Raw genomic sequence first — 23,238 nt, forward strand, 5'->3', positions numbered from 1 at the left:
TCTGCAAAGGGACCAGGACGACTGATCCGTGCAAAGGAAAGAATGAATGGGGCCATGTATCGTGAGATTTTGAGTGAAAACCTTCCATCAGCAAGGGCATTGAAGATGAAACGTGGCTGGGTCTTTCAGCATGAGAATGATCCCAAACACACCGCCCGGGCAACGAAGGAGTGGCTTCGTAAGAAGCATTAAGGTCCTGGAGTGGCCTAGCCAGTCTCCAGCTCTCAACCCCATAGAAAATCTTTGGAGGGAGTTGAAAGTCCGTGTTGCCCAGCAACAGCCCCAAAACATCACTGCTCTAGAGGAGATCTGCATGGAGGAATGGGCCAAAATACCAGCAACAGTGTGTGAAAACCTTGTGAAGACTTACAGAAAACGTTTGACCTCTGTCATTGCCAACAAAGGGTATATAACAAAGTATTGAGATAAACTTTTGTTATTGACCAAATACTTATTTTCCACCATAATTTGCAAATAAATTCATAAAAAATCCTACAATGTGATTTTCTGGATTTTTTTTCTCATTTTGTCTGTCATAGTTGAAGTGTACCTATGATGAAAATTACAGAAAAGTTTTACCACTTAAAAAGTTCTCCCACTTTTTAAGTGGGAGAACTTGCACAATTGGTGGCTGACTAAATACTTTTTTGCCCCACTGTATATCCCTTCATCATATTAATTTCCAGTCATAATAATGAAGACAACACAGATCCAACAGTCAAGAACATCCTTCACTGTATGGCTACCTTTCCACATCAAACTACCTGAACTTGTCATGTAGGTATGAGGTTCCACTATCATCATTTCCATTCTCAGTCATGATCATAAATAAAGACACAACACAGTCAAGATGCTACAGTCAAGAACATCCTTTTATTCAATCAAGGTGCTGCTCTGCTCAAACTGTGTTTTTCTTCTTATGGAAAAGAAACTGTAATTAACACATGCATTTCACCTATAGAGCTCTGGGGGTGTTTCTTATACACAAAGACATGGGATGCATTTAAAATGGCACCCTATTCCCTACATAGTGCACTACTTTTGAACAGGGCCCTATGGGAATAGTGAAAAAGTTGTGTACTATGTAGGGAATAGGGTGCCATTTCAGACAGAGCTACAGGCATGAGTGGGGCTTTTCTGCTCTGAGGGCGTAGGGTCGGGGGTCAAAGGGCGTACTGTCTAGACACCACAAAAAAATAAAAATAAAAAAATAATCTCAAAACGGAACAGAGTTTTTAGAGCCTGGCATTCAAACTGATATCTCTACGTTTCACTTGAGAGTATGCCTCAAGCCTGGTTCATGCTGGCTCTATATGGTGGGTTGTGGTGTGTGTTTTGCCAATGGCTAATACTGCTCCTGGCTTCACTAGATAAAACCTCACAATAATAATACAAGAGTTTGGAGTATTTGATACATGACTAGGTGTGTGTGTGTGTGCTGGTAGTATTGCAAACCCCTTTTCTCAGCCAGTAGTTATAAGGTGCTTGTAGCATTTAATTTACAGTCCAAGACTCTCTTATAGAGTTTCAATGACGGCATACCCTGATAGTTAGGAACTATGAAAGCAAAAATCCAAATTAAGTCAAAAATAAAAATAAAGGAATAAAATAAAACAAAATAAATAAAATAAAAACTCTTAACTTGTCACAGCAGAAGAGCAGCCCCCCCCCCCAACACCCAAAAGGTACCCCTATAATTTCTCCTTTACCCCAACATTATTGACCCCCTAAGACCTTTAACCCCCATAACCCCTAACACCCAGTCCTACCCTACACTGGGCAGGCGCACCCCCAAAAGCCCATTGGTGTAATTTGTTCACTTACATTAGCTGTTTGAATGGAGAAGCTGAAGAGGATGGGTAATGGTATACAATGTGAAGAAGAGGCAATACAGACAAGAATAACGTGAGCTAACTGCATTCTGCTCAAGACAAAAAGTTTCGGCCATTTTTTTTTTCAACAACCCCTTCCATCAACGGAAGGAAGGAAGGCAGGGAGGGGGAAGGAGAGAGAGAGGACACACTTACAGACTACTCCGGTGTCTACGAGAGAACAGATAGACAGAGGAGAGGAGAGGAGAGGAGAGGAGGAGACGGAGGGAAGAAGAAAAAAGCCAGAGAGCAAGGGGGAACGAGAACAAGTTTTTTTTGCCTTTTCAGTATTTTTTTCCATCATTTATCAATAAAAAGTAAAGAACTAATTCACACCAGTTTCCTTTTGTACTATATATATACGGATTTTGAAAAGGGAAAGGATTTATGGGAAGGTTGATACAATGGAGGGGGATCATTTTTCAAAGGTTGAGATCGGATGAAGTTGCTCACTAAGCACTGATCTAAGGTCAGTTTTGCATATCCCCTCCTAATGGTTCAGGTCAGGATATACAGGAAACTGATCCTAGATCTGCACTTAGCGGCACTTTCACCTCTACCTTGAATTATTTCTAATGAAAGGGGAGCGATCTGGATTACAAAATGGAGTCTGTGAACAAAAGGCACTTTTAAGGGACAACCTTTAACTGCTGGGAAACTACACTACAGCACAAGCACTAGTCAAGGTGAATTTACAGGGGAATGAGGGAGAGGGTGGAGAAGGAAGGGGTGGAGGGAAGCTCACTTTGCATAGGCCTACTGTATTTCTATCGTTACATCATGGTTCTGACAGACTGGCTGGCTCCTCAAATGAAACTAATTCTAAGCTGCCATTTTCCTGTTTTTTTCCCTTGCTCAGACTCAGAGAGAGGAGTATAATAATCTGGGAGAAATCAGAGGAAGTAGTTGTGGGCATTGATAAGCCTACAGTACAGCTCTCGTCCTATCTAAAGGTTGAACCAAAATGCCTTTTGTTTCACAACCTACTAGAGGAATATAGGAAGGAATAGGAACCCCTCCCTCCACTCAATATTACAAACAGGAGAAGGAATAGGAATAGAGAAGAGGAGTAATAAATGCGGTTTCCTAAAGGTAGTCATTATTTTGTTCATTATCATTCATTTTGTAATAGTCTGAATGTACTTGATAGTGTGTAAAAGTGACGGTTTTTCATTTCACCGGTTTTTCATTCCATGTTCAATTTGTTTTTAAACGTTTTGTAAGAAATGTTTCTTCCTTCAGCCCCTCCAAACATGTTTATAAACAAATGATTACACGTTAAACATTAAAAAAGAGACACTAAAGGAAAATAAAAACAAATACCCCCAACTTACAAAGACTAGGATATGGCTCTGTTAGTTTAGAGTCCAGGAGCACATCGGACTTGAAACAAATAGATTTTTTTTCTCTTTTCTTCTTAGCTTTCTTAAAAATCTCTAACAGACAAAACACAATGAATCTACCCAATGCATTGCACGTGGCTCAATCGACACATATTTTTCAATAATAATACTTTCCATCAAAAAAACAAACACTTTTTTTCTTCAATTTTTCCATTGTCGATTTTGACATGTTTCATCTATTTTGCATCAAGGAGATTTTTGTTGTGTTTTTTGAACGCTGCACTGTAGATTTGTGGAGGTTGGGTGGGTGCTCATTGAATTGTCATGGTGACAGTGAGGTGCTGTCCATCATGGAATTCTGCTAGCTCAAGAGTTCAGAAAATAACTAAACTGCCAACAAGCTCATTTTAGTCAAGTTTAAAAAGGAGCATATACCATAAATATATATGTTTAAGATCTCTCTCTCTCTCTCTTTATAACATTTTGCAGTCTTCTACAAAGATTCTGTCCTATAGCCAATGGTTTCCATATAGGAAGAAACATCACCATTCTTTGTAGCTTTAGCATATATGTGAACAAAAACATCAACCTGAATTTGAACTAATTGCATGATAGGGAGTACAGAGGCACTTCCATAGATTGTTATAGTTGTGATATATGATTTGAGTACATAGAGCTAATTTTACGATAAACTCAGAGTGCCTGGGCTGTCAGACAATTCTATCCCTGCACATGGAAGAAACCAACAGCTAGGCAGTCCAGTTATTTTGTGAGGTTTGGCTTTTTTTGTTTGAATTATTGTGTCATGATAAAAAAAAAAAATTACAATATCAATAACAATTTAATAAATCACATTTACAATAGAAAAAAACAAGGTATCTCAAATTAAAAATGACAAATGTCAAAATGAATGAAAAACCATTATCAAAGGCAGTTTGGAGAAACTCGTATATAAAGGCTCACCTTTGTGTTTGGAATCAGGGTGACGGTGTTAGTAGTGTGCATTTTGATACGGTGGTGTGTCAGCGTGTGTTCCTCCGGGCGCTACTGTGAATGGACTGTGGTTACAGGGTGAAGCAGGGCAGGGGTTGTCGCAAGTTCCTGTACTGGTGTTTGTGAGAGATTTCAGAGATGCCTGTTATTGCAAACGAAGATGATATTTTTTTCTGCAAAATAAAAAGCGGATGAAAGAAAAGATCTTAAGGAAGAAGGTCAAACATAAGCAAAAGAATCCAAGTGAGACAAAACCAAAACCAATCCGGCAAACAAAATGAAATGCAAGAAAACGGCTACAAACCAAAAGAAAGCTAGTTATTACACGATGATGTTGATCCTATGCATGTATTATGTTACTGTGAAGGACACACAGACAAAATGGTATTGTCAGTGAATCAGTTGTGTCTGCCAGACGTGTGGGTTCTGGAGACAATGATCTGTGTGTGTGTGTGTACGTACTTTGAGTCTGCGTGAGTGTGTGTATGTGTGAGTGCCAGGATGCCAGAGCCACAGCCCATTGCCCACACACACACACTGCCTTCAGCGACCTGCTGGATCACTCTGTTTCCTCCCTTATTTGTTTCAGTAGTGCATAGGTGAGGGGACGAAAGAGGGCATAGTGTTGTCTGTCTGTCTGTCTGTCTGTCTGTCTGTCTGTCTGTCTGTCTGTCTGTCTGTCTGTCTGTCTGTTATGTCTGTCTCTTATGTTTGTCTGTCTCTCTGTTATGTCTGTCTGACTGACTGACTTTCTGTCTGTTATGTCTGACTGTCTTATGTCTGACTGACTGACTGTTTTGTGTTCGCTCTCGGCTCATGCTATTGGCTATCGCTCTTCACAAGAGGGTAAGCTAAAACCAGCCATCTAGTGCAGATAGTATCACACCATTGGATGGTGTCCCAGTGTTTGGCCAATCAGAAGAAGGGAGGAGGGAGGGGAGTCAGGGCTGAGTACATCAAGCGGCAGTGAGGCCAGTCGGATGTGGTTGTGTGAGGCTGTGGGCGTTGCCTGGACACCTGGTTGACAGATGAGAGAGGGAGCAGGGACAGAAAGCACCGTCAGGAGGAGAGACTAAAGGATTACAGAATGGGTTCTTTTGGGTGGTGACAATGTTTATAGCTATAGCTCAAATGACCAAATTCTGCCAACTATGTGTTTTACACTGTTGTGTGTGGGTGGATCTCCGAGCCATTGCATGGAGTTTCATTGTGAAAATAAAATATAAAAACAACAATACAACGAAATTGGTCAGTTAGTTGTCAGGTTGCATATTTTTGTTTGCTTTCTGACATGTTTTGTGTGTGACATTTCCTCATCTTTCTTCCTCCTCTTCTTCCTCGTTCTGTCGTTCGTTCTGAGTCTGTCCACTTCAACCGATCTCTTTTCAGCCTTCTGTATAGGGAGATGGTTGTTCCGGTTCAAATGTTCAAATCGTGGAAATGGGTATTCTTCTGGGGGTTATTTTCTGTTTTTGTGTTGTTGGTTGTTGAGCAAAAATACTTTAGTGTCAGCAGTTTGTTTGTAGTCAGTGTTGGTTTGTTTTGTGTGTTGTGTTGTTTTTCCATTCCCAATTTTCTCATGACACAATTCTAGCGGTTGAGTCGGAGGCCTTGTCAGAGGAACCAAGACTATAGAAGAGAAATAAAATACAGGAAACATCAGGTTCATCTTTGTCATGTGGTAACATCACTAAGTTCAACAGTTACACATTTATAAGTAAATAAATGGTTCAGGAAAATAATCAATTTAAAAAATGTTGTCATGCAAAATATTAACTAGCCACTAGAGGGCCATCCTTCATAGCAACTTTTCCCTTTACTGAGCTGAGCCTCGATCATACCCCAATGCCTAGGAACCTTAAGTTGATCATTCCTCACACAGTATGTAAGTAAGTAATTACAAGACGACAGTTTGTAAAAGTACTTCTTTCACGTTGTAGTATTTCAACCGTCAAAGTCTCCAATAAGTACAAAGTTTAGATGTAACATGATTCACAAGACTTTCTTTACTGTTTCAAATGACACCATGAAGTCAACTACTGCAGGCCATGCAGCTACTCCCAGGATCAGGTTTCACTGTTTGATAAGACTCACTGAGGGTACAGAGTTATAGGGTTGGCATTTGACTCTGGGAGCTGGGTTCCAATACTATTTCGAAATAGTTTCTTGGCTGGATTGAGTTTGCCTGGCACAATTGAAAATATTTCAAATAGTATTTGAACCCAGGTCTGGTTAAGTGGCAGCTCTGCTCAGGCTCCAGACAACATTCCACAGAGTAGACCCAGGGAAAGGCAGCTAATCACTGACGGCCCTATAGCTACGCTCTGCTCTCTATTCTGTTACATTCCTATAGGACCCCGGAGAGAAAGTTTCTCTCCTCCCTTTTCCCCTCTCTTTCCTTCCTCCTTTTCCCTTTCCCAGGATCCTTTTGGGCTTCTAACTCCTCCTCTTTTCTCTCCCAACTTCCTCTCTCTTCTCTCTCTCCCCCAATGTAATCCCTGGCAGGACTGACCACTCCCACTTCTCCTTAACTCCCTTCAAGGCTAAGTTAAACTGCCTATGACATCATGTCTGGTTGCCCGTGGCAACCAGACAGTCAGGACGTGACTTCGCCTGTGGAGCACAGAGCTTGAACTAACTCTCTTTCTCTTAACCCCCTCTCTTTCTCTCCCTGCATGACTTGTGTTTAGCCACCAGAGAGCTCCTCAGACCAGTTATTCACTGAGTGTAAAAAACATAATACAGAGTTGCACCCCCCCAGTTCATGACACAAACCATTGTGCCAGGCACCCAGTACCTTGCCCTGTTCAAAGACACTTCAATCTCTTGTCTTGCCCATTCACCCTCTGAATGGTACACATACACAATCCATGTGTCAAATGTTTCAAGTCTTGAAAATCCTTCTTTAACCTGTCTCCTCATCTACACTGGTTGAAGTGGTTTTAACAGGTGACATCACCTGGTCAGTCTGTGTCATGGAAAGAGCAGGTGTTCTTAATGTTTTGTATACTCAGTGTATGTCTCTGCTCTCAAACTACACTAGTAAGTCAGTTGAAGGTGTGTGTGTGTGTGTGTGTATGGCGACTCCCTCTGTGCCAGGGTTACATCTGTGGATGAGGGAGTGTGTGGGGGAAGAAGGGAGGGTTGAAAGAGATAAGCGAGAGAGGGGAGGTAGAGGAAAGGAAGGGAGAAAGATGAAGACCCAGAGAGAAGACAGAGAGCGAGAAGACCCAGAGAGAGAGAAAAGACACATAGAGAGAAAAGACAGAGAGAGAGAAGATAGAGAGAAGACCCAGAGAGAGAGAGAGAAAACAGAGAGAAAGAGAAGACAGAGAGAGAGAGAAGACAAGACAGAGAGAGAGAGAGAGAGAGAGAGAGAGAGAGAGAGAAGATACAGAGAGAGAGAGAGAAGACAGAGAGTGAGAGAGAAGACACAGAGAGAGAGAGAGAGAGAGAGAGAGAGAGAGAGAGAGAAGATACAGAGAGAGAGAGAGAAGACAGAGAGTGAGAGAGAAGACACAGAGAGTGAGAGAGAAGACACAGAGAGCGAGAGAACAGAATAGGAGGAATGCAGATTGTTTCTATGTGTGTCTGTGGGAGGGATAGCTCAGTGGTCTGCAGGCAGGTGCGGTTAGACCCTAATGAGAGAAGTAGTGTAGGTAATGGAGGACAACCCAACACACTGTAGCCCATTGGCACAACACAGACAGCCAGGGAGACACCACAAGTGGACTGTACTGTGAGGAAGGAGTCTGATACGCCAAAACCTCAGCCATCTACAGTATACATCTACACCCCTGAAGTTAATGTTGATGATGTGCAGATTTCTGTGTGTCCTCCGGGTAAGACCACAAGTTTACTGTCGCAAAGACTGCAAACCAATACTGAAAACTAGTCATTTAAAACATGTCTGATTGTTGTGTTGTGTCGTGTTTACAATTGTTTGGCAGAAAATGTGAGATAGTGTGTGGAAGCGGAGAGAGGTGGTAGCTACCTGAGACTGCTGGGGGATGTTCAGAAAGTTGTCCCGTGCTCCGATGCTGACAAACCTGTTGGGAGCTGTGGAGCCTGCCGTGGAGTATGCTACAGAGAGAGAGATACACACACCGTCACACACACACATGCAGAGTCAAACACATAGTCACACACACACACACACACACACACACACACACACACACACACACACACACACACAGACACACAGCCACACAGACATAGCCACACACATACGCGCACACTCACACACGTACTCACACACGCATGCACACAAACACACACACACACACACACACACAATTGTACAATATGTGCATGTTACTGTGTTATTACTGGATTCTGGGAAATTATGTTTAGAATGAGCTAGAATTAATAAGACTATATTGATAATTGATCAGTCTTGATCATTGATCATATTGCATATAAACTGTAGTCCCAAAGTCTCCTAGATAGACTGGGGAAAAATGGAAGCCCTTTATGAGGGTCAGACAGGGATAGATGGGAGCTCTTTATGAGGGTCAGACAGGGATAGATGGGAGCTCTTTATGAGGGTTAGTTACTGTGGGGAAGTGAAGTAAACTGGGCTGAGCCTCCTCCTGTTAGTCCCAGATATACCTTGCAGCCCAGGGCCCTGTGTCTGGATCTATAGGGGGAACCAATAGGAAATAAGCTCTATAGGGGGGAACTAATAAGAAATAAGCTCTATGGGGGGAACCAATAGGAAATAAGCTCTATGGGTGGAACCAATAGGAAATAAGCTCTATAGGGGAAAACCAATAGAGAATAAACTCTATGGAGGGGAACCAATAGGGAATAAGCTCTATAGGGGGGAACCAATAGGAAATAATAATTTGTGTGCTGGCCAATGCTCCATTCTGTTGATAAGGAGCTCCTGTTACTCTGGTGAAGGTACTCAAGACCAGAGAAGGGGACCAAATTTAGGGCAGTTGTTGTGCTTACTGGACTCCAATGATAGGCAGCTGAATGACACTGCCATTCTGACCGAGTGAGGGCGGAGTGAGGGGGAGGTTGGAGGAGTTTGTGGGAATTCGTGTGTGTGTGTGTGTGTGTGTGTGTGTGTGTGGTGAAAACTGGGAACAAAATGAATAAGATAAATAAAGACAAGGAGGTGGAGGAGAGAGAGAAGAGGTGTAGATTTATTTATATAAAAGTATATTATATAAATAAAGTGATACAGATAGGCGATAAACGATAAAAGTGGGGAGGGAAAGTAGGAAGGACAGGACGACGAAGAGACAAAGAAAAATAACAGGAAGTGACCAAAGCAGCTCCGTCCAGTGCCCCCTCTCTCTCGGTGTGCCTCTCCCGCGGCCCGACTCTCAACGCACCTCGCCCTGCCTGCCTAGAGGAACCAAGCCAGCCAGCCAACGGAGGTAAAGCACGCACACCCCACGAGCGACACTCTTTTCTCCCCCCATTTCCCTAATTAGACCTAGCGGTATATGTTTAATGATGATTGATATTTATTGTTTCTGTATGTGATTTTCAAGTTGTTTTTATTTTGTTCTCAATTTTGTATTTTATTGTTGTGAGATATAATGTGGAAGGAAGGAAGCAAGGGAATTGTGGGTAAAGTGGGGCATCATGGGTAAAGTGGGGCATCGTGATGTTTTGTGGAGTCCACGCCAACTGCCCTAATTTTGTTCCCTTAACAAAGAAAAACAAGAATGAAAGGAAAAAAGAAAGGAAATAAATGAGTATATCAAATTAAGCAAAGAAAAACAAGAAATGAGAGAGGGGTCAATTTAGTCTTCTGTTGTCATAGACAGACCATGCATAGTCTGGGTTGATTAAAGGATAGCAGTTAGCCAGACACTAGGACCTACTCTATAGGACAGAATACAGGGCATTGGTCCCCCCCCACTACAAACACTTCAACAAGAAGGGAAAAAACCTAGCTACACTGCCTCCTGTGGTGCTAGCAGGAAACACACACAGAGAGAGCGAGAGAGAGGAAAATAGAGAAAGAAATAGGAAAGTTAGGTCAGAATAGAGAGAGAGAGAGAGAGAGAGAGAGAGAGAGAGAGAGATTGATAGGGATCTCTGGCATAGGCGTGGCAGTCTGCTCTACAGGAGTGGATAGAGTACTGCTCCAGGGAGGTGACAGTGAGGACTGCAGGGCGCTCATGATCAGAGGAGGCTGGTTGGAGGACATCCTCCAACCATCCTCCAAAACACTGGAATCAACAGTGTTTTGGCTCTGTTCCATTAATTCATTCATTTAACTCCTCCCACCAGCCTCCTCTGGTCAGGAGTGAGGAGGTGGTGACTGGGTTTGGGACTCTAACCAACTACCCTTGGTTGGGGAGTGGGGTTTCTCTACCTAGAGTTAACCTACATGTACTCATTTTGATTTAGGATTTGATATCTCTAGATATCTCATGGGGTCTGAGGGGCGAAGTGGTTGGAGGTGAGGGCGAGAGCGGGGGGGGTCACTTACACGGAGATGCGGGCGAGCTGAGTCCGCCGCCGTCGGGGGGTGTGTTGATTGGTTTAGAATCGGGCATGGGGAGGGGCACGGGGCGCGCCACTGGGGGCGGCGGGGGCAGCAGGAAGGAGCCTGGCATTTTGCTCTGGCTGTGACCACCTCCGTTAGGCTGCAGAGACAGCAGACACCACACAGGACAGGGTGAGCACTCAGCACACACACCACCCAGGACAGGGTGAGCACTCAGCACACACACCACCCAGGACAGGGTGAGCACTCAGCACACACACCACCCAGGACAGGGTGAGCACTCAGCACACACACCACCCAGGACAGGGTGAGCACTCAGCACACACCACCCAGGACAGGGTGAGCACTCAGCACGCACACCACCCAGGACAGGGTGAGCACTCAGCACACACACCACCCAGGACAGGGTGAGCACTCAGCACACACACCACCCAGGACAGGGTGAGCACTCAGCACACACACCACCCAGGACAGGGTGAGCACTCAGCACACACACCACCCAGGACAGGGTGAGCACTCAGCACACACACCACCCAGGACAGGGTGAGCACTCAGCACACACACCACCCAGGACAGGGACACACACACATACGGCTGATGGAAGCACCAGCTAGCCACCAGTCAGTCTCACACAAACACACAGAAACCATGACGACAATGGAAATAAATACTGGAGGACACTAGAGCAGGAAGACAGACAGAATGTGGGAGTTAGACTGGGACATACAGAACTTAAAAAGGGAGGAAAAAATATACATCTGGGATCTGAGATTGTGGACCATAAGAAGGGTTTGTGTCCTGGTCTAGTGGTAGAATCCCAGCAGAGCAGCAAGATAACAGGGCTGAATATTCCAGCGTTTATCTATAGGGAGTCAATCCAGTACAACGGATCGTGTGGAAGTGCAAGGGTCTTAGTCCGTTTGTGTGACGTGAAACCCTAACAGTCTGTGTGTGTCCCATGTCCCCTCCAACCCTCCCTGACCTCTCACCTGTCCCCGGACTGCCCCGAGCCGTCGGCGCAGACGGTGGACAAACTCCTTGAGCGGGTCCTGGTGGTGGTGGTAGCGGATGGTGGGGTGAGTGAAGTAGGGACTGGACTGCTGGATGATGGAGGAGGAGGGGAAGTGGAGAGCTGACGCTGAGGCACGGGGACTCCCTGAGAGAGAGGGGGAGGAGAGGGGGAAGAGTGAGAGCGTGAGAAGGGACAGAGGGAGGAGAGTTAGTTGGGTCCATGTAATCCCACTCCAGACACAATTCATAGAACACATTTAGAAAAGACAAGAAACACAACAGTGACACAAACTAGACAGAATAGAATAACTGATGTAATCCAACACATTAGACTGAAGGGAGTAACTGATGTAATCCAACACACTAGACTGAAGGGAGTAACTGATGTAATCCAACTCATTAGACTGAAGGGAGTAATTGATGTAATCCAACTCATTAGACTGAAGGGAGTAACTGATGTAAACCAACTCATTAGACTGAAGGGAGTAACTGATGTAATCCAACTCATTAGACTGAAGGGAGTAACTGATGTAATCCAACTCATTAGACTGAAGGGAGTAACTGATGTAATCCAACACACTAGACTGAAGGGAGTAACTGATGTAATCCAACACACTAGACTGAAGGGAGTAATTGATGTAATCCAACTCATTAGACTGAAGGGAGTAACTGATGTAATCCAACTCATTAGACTGAAGGGAGTAACTGATGTAATCCAACACACTAGACTGAAGGGAGTAATTGATGTAATCCAACACACTAGACTGAAGGGAGTAACTGATGTAATCAACAACTAGACACTGAGACTAGACTGGGAGTAACTGATGTAATCCAACACACTAGACTGAAGGGAGTAACTGATGTAATCCAACACACTAGACTGAAGGGAGTAACTGATGTAATCCAACACACTAGACTGAAGGGAGTAACTGATGTAATCCAACACCCTAGACGAGAAGGGAGTAACTGATGTAATAATCCAACACACTAGACTGAAGGGAGTAACTACTGACTGAGACTGGGAGTAATTGATGTAATCCAACACATTAGACTGAAGGGAGTAACTGATGTAATCCAACTCATGAGACTGAAGGGAGTAACTGATGTAATCCAACTCATTAGACTGAAGGGAGTAACTGATGTAATCCAACACACTAGACTGAAGGGAGTAACTGATGTAATCCAACACACTAGACTGAAGGGAGTAACTGATGTAATCCAACACACTAGAGATGTAATCCAACACACTAGGAGTAACTGATGTAATCCAACACATTAGACTGAAGGGAGTAACTGATGTAATCCAACACACTAGAACTGAAGGGTAACTGATGTAACTGAAGGGAGTAATGATAATCCACACTCATTAGACTGAAGGGAGTAACTGAAGGAGTAACTGATGTAATCCAACACACTAGACTGAAGGGAGTAACTGATGTAATCCAACTCATTAGACTGAAGGGAGTAATATATGTAATCCAACTCATTAGACTGAAGGGAGTAACTGATGTGATCCAACACACTAGACTGAAGGGAGTAATTGATGTAATCCAACACACTAGACTGAAGGGAGTAACTGATGTAATCCAACACACTAGACTGAAGGGAGTAATTGATGTAATCCAATTCATTAGACTGAAGGGAGTAACTGATGTAATCCAACTCATTAGACTGAAGGGAGTAACTGATGTAATCCAACACACTAGATTGAAGGGAGTAATTGATGTAATCCAACTCATTAGACTGAAGGGAGTAACTGATGTAATCCAACACACTAGACTGAAGGGAGTAATTGATGTAATCTAACTCATTAGACTGAAGGGAGTAACTGATGTAATCCAACACACTAGACTGAAGGGAGTAACTGATGTAATCATTAGACTAGACTGAAGGGAGTAAACAAACTAGACTGAAGGGAGGATGTAACTGATGTAATCCAACACACTAGACTGAAGGGAGCAACTGATGTAATCCAACTCATTAGACTGAAGGGAGTAACTGATATAATCCAACACACTAGACTGAAGGGAGTAACTGATGTAATCCAACACACTAGACTGAAGGGAGTAATTGATGTAATCCAACACATTAGACTGAAGGGAGTAACTGATGTAATCCAACTCATGAGACTGAAGGGAGTAACTGATGTAATCCAACTCATTAGACTGAAGGGAGTAACTGATGTAATCTAACACACTAGACTGAAGGGAGTAACTGATGTAATCCAACACACTAGACTGAAGGGAGTAACTGATGTAATCCAACACACTAGACTGAAGGGAGTAACTGATGTAATCCAACACACTAGACTGAAGGGAGTAACTGATGTAATCCAACACACTAGACCAACTGATGTAATCCAACTAGACTGAAGGGAGTAACTGATGTAATCCAACTCATTAGACTGAAGGGAGTAACTGATGTAATCCAACACACTAGACTGAAGGGATGTAACTGATGTAATCCAACACACTAGACTGTAAATGTAATCCAACACACTAGACTGAAGTAACTGATGTAATCCAACACACTAGACTGAAGGGAGTAACTGATGTAATCCAACACACTAGACTGAAGGGACTAACTGATGTAATCCAACTGATGTAATCCAACACACTAGACACTAGACTGAAGGGAGTAACTGATGTAATCCAACTCATTAGACTGAAGGGAGTAACTGATGTAATCCAAACATTAGACTGAAGGGAGTAACTGATGAAGGGAGTAACTGATGTAATCCAACACACTAGACTGAAGGGAGTAACTGATGTAATCCAACTCATTAGACTGAAGGGAGTAACTGATGTAATCCAACACACTAGACTGAAGGGAGTAACTGATGTAATCCAACACACTAGACTGAAGGGAGTAACTGATGTAATCCAACTCATGTAATCCAACTCTGAAGGCAACTTAGACTGAAGGGAGTAACTGATGTAATCCAACTCATTGAAGGGAGTAACTGAGACTGAAGGGAGTAACTGATGTAATCAACAACTAGACATTGATGTAATCCAACATTGAAGGGAGTAACTGATGTAATCCAACACACTAGACTGAAGGGAGTAACTGATGTAATCCAACACACTAGACTTAACTGATGACTCATTAGACTGAAGGGAGTAACTGATGTAATCCAACTCATTAGACTGAAGGGAGTAACTGATGTAATCCAACATTAGACACTAGAGACAACTCAAGACTGGAGTAACTGATGTAATCCAACTCATTAGACTGAAGGGAGTAACTGATGTAATCCAACTCATTAGACTGAAGGGAGTAACTGATGTAATCCAACTCATTAGACTGAAGGGAGTAACTGATGTAATCCAACTCATTAGACTGAAGGGAGTAACTGATGTAATCCAACTCATTAGACTGAAGGGAGTAACTGATGTAATCCAACACATTAGACTGAAGGGAGTAACTGATGTAATCCAACACATTAGACTGAAGGGAGTAACTGATGTAATCCAACACATTAGACTGAATGTAATCCAACACATTAGACTGAGTAACTGATGTAATCCAATCATTAGACTGAAGGGAGTAACTGATGTAATCCAACACACTAGACTGAAGGGAGTAACTGATGTAATCCAACACACTAGACTGAAGGGAGTAACTGATGTAATCCAACTCATTAGACTGAAGGGAGTAACTGATGTAATCCAACTCATTAGACTGAAGGGAGTAATTGATGTAATCCAACTCATTAGACTGAAGGGAGTAACTGATGTAATCCAACTCATTAGACTGAAGGGAGTAATTGATGTAATCCAACACACTAGACTGAAGGGAGTAATTGATGTAATCCAACACACTAGACTGAATCCTTACTGGGTTGAATAAATCTGTTAATTCATCTGATTTTAGATTGGTTTATCAGTGTGGTAATTTCAGAGAGTTAGAGAGGGGACGTCACATGATTTTCTTCAGGGGTTTACTATAGATGTAAATGCGTGTGATTTATTAGTGGGTTTATCAGTGTGGTGATTAGAGAGAGTTAGAGAGTGAACGTCACATGATTTTCTCCAGGGGTTTACTATAGATGTAAATGCGTGTGATTTATTAGTGTGTTTATCAGTGTGGTGATTAGAGAGTTAGAGAGTGGACGTCACATGATTTCCCCCTGTGGTTTGTACTACAGGGAGTCTAATGCTACTTGTGTATCTAAATGAACAGAATCATCCAAGGCTGCAACATCTGGTCCTGTTCATACAAAACATCTCTTCTGTATTCTCTGTCTATCTACAGTAAGCACAGCTTGAACACACACATACATGAATGCAGACACGTATTACGCACACACACATGCATACGCACACACACACACTGAAGCATGACAGTCAGAGACACACGCACACACACACACACACACACACACACACACACACACACACACACACACACACACACACACACACACACACACACACACACACACACACACACACACACACACACACACACACACACACACACACACACACACACACACTTTCCTGTTGGTAATGCTTGTTGGGAATGTGTAATCAATCATAGCCTATCATTGCTGTGTGGTTCGGCCCAGTAGTATGAAGCCTGGGAGAGTTAAATCCCACCGCTAAATCCCTTATAGACATTAGTCATTGTGCGTGTGTGTGTGTGCGTGTGTGTGTGTGTGTGTGAGACGGTGTCTTCTGAGATTCTGTGGCCTTGGCGATTTGGCACTGGAAACAGGCAAGCTGGTTGATAGACTGCAAGGGGACTTGCATCTGTGAATGTGTCTGTCTGTCACCCTCTATCTCTCCAGTGTATGGAGGTGTGTGTGTGTGTGTGTGTGTGTGTGTGTGTGTGTGTGTGTGTGTGTGTGTGTGTGTGTGTGTGTGTGTGTGTGTGTGTGTGTGTGTGTGTGAAAGTGGGCTCACTAGACCAGACTGACTACCAGAATAAACAGACAACAGTCACACCTGGCATCCAGGCCCTGCCAACAGGAAATAAACTAACCCAGACAACGTCTATGCCTATAGCTCCATCCCAGCTACTGATGTCAAGCCTCTCCCTCACTCCTTTCCCTCAGTCTATCCCTCTCCCCCTTTCTCCCTCACCCCTTCTCCAGTCTCTCTCTGTCCCTCTCTCGCCCTCACTCCCTCACTCCTTTCCCTCAGTCTATCCCTCTCCCCCTTTCTCCCTCACCCCTTCTCCAGTCTCTCTCTCTGTCCCTCACTCCTTTCCAGTCTATCTCTGTCCCTCACTCCTTTCCAGTCTATCTCTGTCCCTCACTCCTTTTCGTCAGTCTATCCCTCTCCCCCTTTCTCCCTCACCCCTTCTCCAGTCTCTCTTTATCCCTCTCTCGCCCTCACTCCCTCACTCTTTATCTCTCTCTCCCTCCCTTTCATTGGTTTCTTTATAGCAGTGTGGCCTCTGAGGGACTTTCTATTTGGACGGCGGCCATCTTAGCAGCCCCCCTCTTCTCCTCCTCCTATGGAGCCTAAACACTGTCTCAGTCTCACACTACAACTCTATTACAGACTAACCTCTTAGCAGTTTGTAGACACATTCTAACTGGGAGAAGGGGTCAGCTATGAATCAGATATACCTGAAGCTGGTCTGACACATCTTCCCGTAACACAAGTAACAGAAAGTCAATAGAATAATAGAATGTACAGCTCTTCTAGCACTTGGACAAGCTCTATATACTTAAACCAATCCTTCACTGTTGTTATACTAGGAAACGAAAATGAAAAGTATAACATATCTATATCAAATGTATACCAATCTAAATGTACAATTCTTAAGCTATTCTAGTGAAACGTGAAGGGGAGAGCTGTAAGAGTCCAAAGGACCTTTACATGATAGGGCTGCTTTGGCTGCGGACCAGGCCAATCCTCAGAGAAGAGAGAGAGAAGAGAGAGGGATGGAGGAAAAGAGAGAGACAGAAAGAGGGAGTGGGGGATGTATTTATTCCATTGGAAAGTGAAACTCAACAGGGACTACAGTAGCTGGCAGGCTCGTATCTCAGAGGGAGAAGAGGAATTCTCAGACCGGAGGCCTGGAGACCATTTTGCTATCCTCACAACGTTCTTCTATAAGGTGAGGGGGCGGGCCGTTTGAAACAACTAGTGTGTGGGGTGTGTGTGTGTGTGTGTGTGTGTGTGTGTGTACACCCGTTACACTTGTGTGTGTTTGCCCTGTTTGAAACAGAACTGGCTCGATCACGTGGGCATGGAATTACTGGCATGAAGACACACAAAATAAAGAAAGCGAGAGAGAGAGTGAGACAGAGTGTGGAAAACAGTGATGAGAGAGAGAGATAGAGCTGAACTGTTGCAGGCCATGATAATAAATGTCAAGAGATCTCTGGATCTTATCGCTAGTTCTCAGATCAAAGTGGGTTCAATTCTACTACTGCTGCTAGGTTGTCTTGGTGAAAGTGGTATCTGCAATTGGGGTCAATAAGATTCTCTCTCATCTCTCTCTCTTTCTTTCTCAGTGACTATAGTATTAGGGGTGGGATCTAGAGATCTGTATATCTATACTGTGGTGGGTTCTGGAGATCTGTATATCTATAATTAATTTTTTACATTTTTATTTGACCTTTATTTAACTAGGCAAGTCAGTTAAGAACAAATTCTTATTTTCAATGATGGCCTGTGGGGGTGGGGAGATTTGTATATCTATAAGGGGGTTCTAGAGATCTGTGTATCTATAAGGGGGTGGGGTCTAGAGATCTGTGTATCTATAAGGGGGTGGGGTCTAGAGATCTGTGTATCTATAAGGGGGTGGGGTCTAGAGATCTGTGTATCTATAAGGGGGTGGGGTCTAGAGATCTGTGTATCTATAAGGGGTGGGGTCTAGAGATCTGTATATTTATAAGGGGGTTGGGTCTAGAGATCTGTATATCTATAAGGGGGTTGGGTCTGGGGCAGGGCTTGGTCTCACCTGGACTCACCCCTGCCATCGTGTTGTGTGTGAACGCCATCTATCATCTCTCTCTCTCTCCCTCTCTTTCTCTATAAGGGTGGTGAGGGACTTTAGGGGTTGGGGCTGGGGCTCACCTGGTCTCACTCCTGCCAGCACGGGCAGCGGGTGGTGTGTGAACGTCATGCGGGGGGACCTCGTCTGGGGCGACAGGGCGTTGAAATCAAACTTCCCCGGCTTCTTAAGAGAACCAGGCGAGGACAGTCCTGGCAACAACAAATAAATGGGATCAATATCAAAATAATATCAAAATGGGGGAGAAGAGGAGTTGGGTTTAATGTACAATGTTTTGGACTGGCTGCTACACTTAAATCAAAACATGTAAAAGGGAATTCATGATTAGAAAATTGTTATTCTTTGATTGATTGGTTTTAAAGCACTTTGATTGGCTGATGACAGTGCATTGTTATGAGTCCTGTTGGATATTGGCCGTTCTCCTAACCAATCCCAGCCTGGTGGGCTCAGGACTTGCAGAATTCTCAGTATAAACAGTGCCCTCAAAAAATATAATGGGTGAGTTGAAGTTGTGGCTTCGGGGTGGTCAGGGTGGGGGAAGGGTTGATGTAGGGTTGAATCAAGGCAGTAATTAAATCTACAAGCATTTTTAAATCTAGTTCCATTGTCTTCCAAGATTGGCTGAATATTCTCCTCTTTCCAAAGCTCCACAGCCTACCATGAGCTATATGAAGCTCCTTTCAAAATAGAAACACTGTATATAAACTACAGTATAGAGCCTGCAGCTGCTCAGTGAGAAAGACAAGCAGACGGAATGGAGAGAGGGAGGGATGAAGGGAGGGAGGGAGGGAGAGAGGCGAGAAAAGCGTGGGAGAATGTGAGTGAAGGAAGGAGAGAGTGAGTGATGTCAGAGTGGAACCTGTGAAAATGTAGCAGTATTTTTTCATTTTGTTTCTTTTCCTTTCTAGGAATGTCTGAGATGGACAAATCATAAGATGGTAAACATGGTTCATTATCTTCATCTCACACTCACTCACACACACAACAACCCTCACACACTCACCGATTACCACACACACTCACCGATTACCACAAACACTCACACACTCACTGATTACCACACACACTCACCGATTACCACAAACCCTCACACACTCACCGATTACCACAAACACTCACCGATTACCACACACACTCACCGATTACCACAAACCCTCACACACTTCCGGCGCCGACAGAGATGGCCGCCTCGCTTCGCGTTCCTAGGAAACTATGCAGTTTTTTGTTTTTTTACGTGTTATTTCTTACATTAGTACCCCAGGTCATCTTAGGTTTCATTACATACAGTCGAGAAGAACTACTGAATATAAGATCAGCGTCAACTCACCATCAGTACGACCAAGAATATGATTTTCACGAAGCGGATCCTGTGTTCTGCCTTTCAACCAGGACAACGGAATGGATCCCAGCCGGCGACCCAAAAAAACGACTCCGTAAAAGAGGGAAACGAGGCGGTCTTCTGGTCAGACTCCGGAGACGGGCACATCGTGCACCACTCCCCAGCATTCTTCTCGCCAATGTCCAGTCTCTTGACAACAAGGTTGATGAAATCCGAGCAAGGGTAGCATTCCAGAGGGACATCAGAGACTGTAACGTTCTTTGCTTCATGGAAACATGGCTCACTGGAGAGACGCTATCGGAGGTGGTGCAGCCAGCGGGTTTCTCCACGCATCGCGCAGACAGAAAACAAACAACTTTCTGGTAAGAAGAGGGGCGGGGGCGTATGCCTTATGGCTAACGAGATGTGGTGTGATGACAGAAACATACAGGAACTCAAATCCTTCTGTTCACCTGATTTAGAATTCCTCACAATCAAATGTAGACCGCATTATCTACCAAGAGAATTCTCTTCGATTATAATCACAGCCGTATATATTCCCCCCCAAGCAGACACATCGATGGCTTTGAACAAACTTTATTTGACTCTTTGCAAACTGGAATCCATACATCCTGAGGCTGCATTCATTGTAGCTGGGGGGATTTTAACAAGGCTAATCTGAAAACAAGACTCCCTAAATTGTATAAGCATATCGATTGCGCAACCAGGGCGGGAAAAACCTTGGATCATTGTTACTCTAACTTCCGCGACACATATAAGGCCCTGCCCCGCCCTCCTTTCGGAAAAGCTGACCACGACTCCATTTTGCTGATCCCTGCCTACAAACAGAAGCTAAAACAAGAAGCTCCCACGCTGAGGTCTGTCCAACGCTGGTCCGACCAAGCTGATTCCACACTCCAAGACTGCTTCCATCACGTGGACTGGGATATGTTTCGTATTGCGTCAGACAGCAACATTGACGAATACGCTGATTCGGTGTGCGAGTTCATTAGAACGTGCGTTGAAGATGTCGTTCCCAGAGCAACGATTAAAACATTCCCTAACCAGAAACCGTGGATTGATGGCAGCATTCGCATGAAACTGAAAGCGCGAACCACTGCTTTTAATCAGGGCAAGGTGACTGGTAACATGACTGAATACAAACAGTGCAGTTATTCCCTCCACAAGGCTATCAAACAAGCTAAGCGTCAGTATAGAGACAAAGTAGAATCTCAATTCAACGGCTCAGACACAAGAGGTATGTGGCAGGGTCTACAGTCAATTACGGACTACAAGAAGAAAACCAGCCCAGTCACGGACCAGGATGTCTTGCTCCCAGGCAGACTAAATAACTTTTTTGCCCGCTTTGAGGACAACACAGTGCCACTGACACGGCCTGCAACGAAAACATGCGGCCTCTCCTTCACTGCAGCCGAGGTGAGTAAAACATTTAAACGTGTTAACCCTCGCAAGGCTGCAGGCCCAGACGGCATCCCCAGCCGCGCCCTCAGAGCATGTGCAGACCAGCTGGCTGGTGTGTTTACGGACATATTCAATCGATCCCTATACCAGTCTGCTGTTCCCACATGCTTCAAGAGGGCCACCATTGTTCCTGTTCCCAAGAAAGCTAAGGTAACTGAGCTAAACGACTACCGCCCCGTAGCACTCACTTCCGTCATCATGAAGTGCTTTGAGAGACTAGTCAAGGACCATATCACCTCCACCCTACCTGACACCCTAGACCCACTCCAATTTGCTTACCGCCCAAATAGGTCCACAGACGATGCAATCTCAACCACACTGCACACTGCCCTAACCCATCTGGACAAGAGGAATACCTATGTGAGAATGCTGTTCATCGACTACAGCTCGGCATTTAACACCATAGTACCCCCAAGCTCGTCATCAAGCTCGAGACCCTGGGTCTCAACCCCGCCCTGTGCAACTGGGTACTGGACTTCCTGACGGGCCGCCCCCAGGTGGTGAGGGTAGGCAACAACATCTCCACCCCGCTGATCCTCAACACTGGGGCCTCACAAGGGTGCGTTCTGAGCCCTCTCCTGTACTCCCTGTTCACCCATGACTGCGTGGCCACGCACGCCTCCAACTCAATCATCAAGTTTGCGGACGACACAACAGTGGTAGGCTTGATTACCAACAACGACGAGACGGCCTACAGGGAGGAGGTGAGGGCCCTCGGAGTGTGGTGTCAGGAAAATAACCTCACACTCAACGTCAACAAAACTAAGGAGATGATTGTGGACTTCAGGAAACAGCAGAGGGAACACCCCCCTATCCACATCGATGGAACAGTAGTGGAGAAGGTAGTAAGTTTTAAGTTCCTCGGCATACACATCACAGACAAACTGAATTGGTCCACTCACACAGACAGCATTGTGAAGAAGGCGCAGCAGCGCCTCTTCAACCTCAGGAGGCTGAAGAAATTCGGCTTGTCACCAAAAGCACTCACAAACTTCTACAGATGCACAATCGAGAGCATCCTGGCGGGCTGTATCACCGCCTGGTACGGCAACTGCTCCACCCACAACCGTAAGGCTCTCCAGAGGGTAGTGAGGTCTGCACAACGCATCACCGGGGGCAAACTACCTGCCCTCCAGGACACCTACACCACCCGATGTTACAGGAAGGCCATAAAGATCATCAAGGACAACAACCACCCGAGCCACTGCCTGTTCATCCCGCTATCATCCAGAAGGCGAGGTCAGTACAGGTGCATCAAAGCTGGGACCGAGAGACTGAAAAACAGCTTCTATCTCAAGGCCATCAGACTGTTAAACAGCAACCACTAACACTGAGTGGCCGCTGCCAACACACTGACTCAACTCCAGCCACTTTAATAATGGGAATTGATGGGAAATTATGTAAAATATATCACTAGCCACTTTAAACAATGCTACCTAATATAATGTTTACATACCCTACATTATTCATCTCATATGTATACGTATATACTGTACTCTATATCATCTACTGCATCCTTATGTAATTACATGTATCACTAGCCACTTTAACTATGCCACTTTGTTTACATACTCATCTCATATGTATATACTGTACTCGATACCATCTACTGTATCTTGCCTATGCTGCTCTGTACCATCACTCATTCGTATATCTCTATGTACATATTCTTATTCCCTTACACTGTGCATAAGACAGTAGTTTTGGAATTGTTAGTTAGATTACTTGTTGGTTATTACTGCATTGTCGGAACTAGAAGCACAA

The 23,238-nt window shown here is 44.3% G+C and overlaps 1 protein-coding gene across 1 annotated transcript in view; it reads right to left on the bottom strand.

Annotated features, from left to right (window-relative positions):
- Positions 1-854: 854 nt before the first annotated feature.
- The window catches only part of nfixa (nuclear factor I/Xa), a 159,347-nt gene continuing 136,963 nt past the window's right edge, over positions 855-23,238 (bottom strand). Inside the window, 5 exon segments of the mRNA XM_042318697.1 lie at positions 855-5,836; positions 8,202-8,290; positions 11,675-11,710; positions 11,712-11,841; positions 18,737-18,865. Coding sequence (XP_042174631.1) covers positions 5,667-5,836; positions 8,202-8,290; positions 11,675-11,710; positions 11,712-11,841; positions 18,737-18,865 — 554 coding nt within the window. The 3' untranslated portion in view covers positions 855-5,666.

The sequence above is a fragment of the Oncorhynchus tshawytscha genome, unplaced genomic scaffold, assembly GCF_018296145.1.
Source record: "Oncorhynchus tshawytscha isolate Ot180627B unplaced genomic scaffold, Otsh_v2.0 Un_contig_4934_pilon_pilon, whole genome shotgun sequence".
Taxonomy (NCBI): Eukaryota; Metazoa; Chordata; class Actinopteri; order Salmoniformes; family Salmonidae; genus Oncorhynchus; species Oncorhynchus tshawytscha.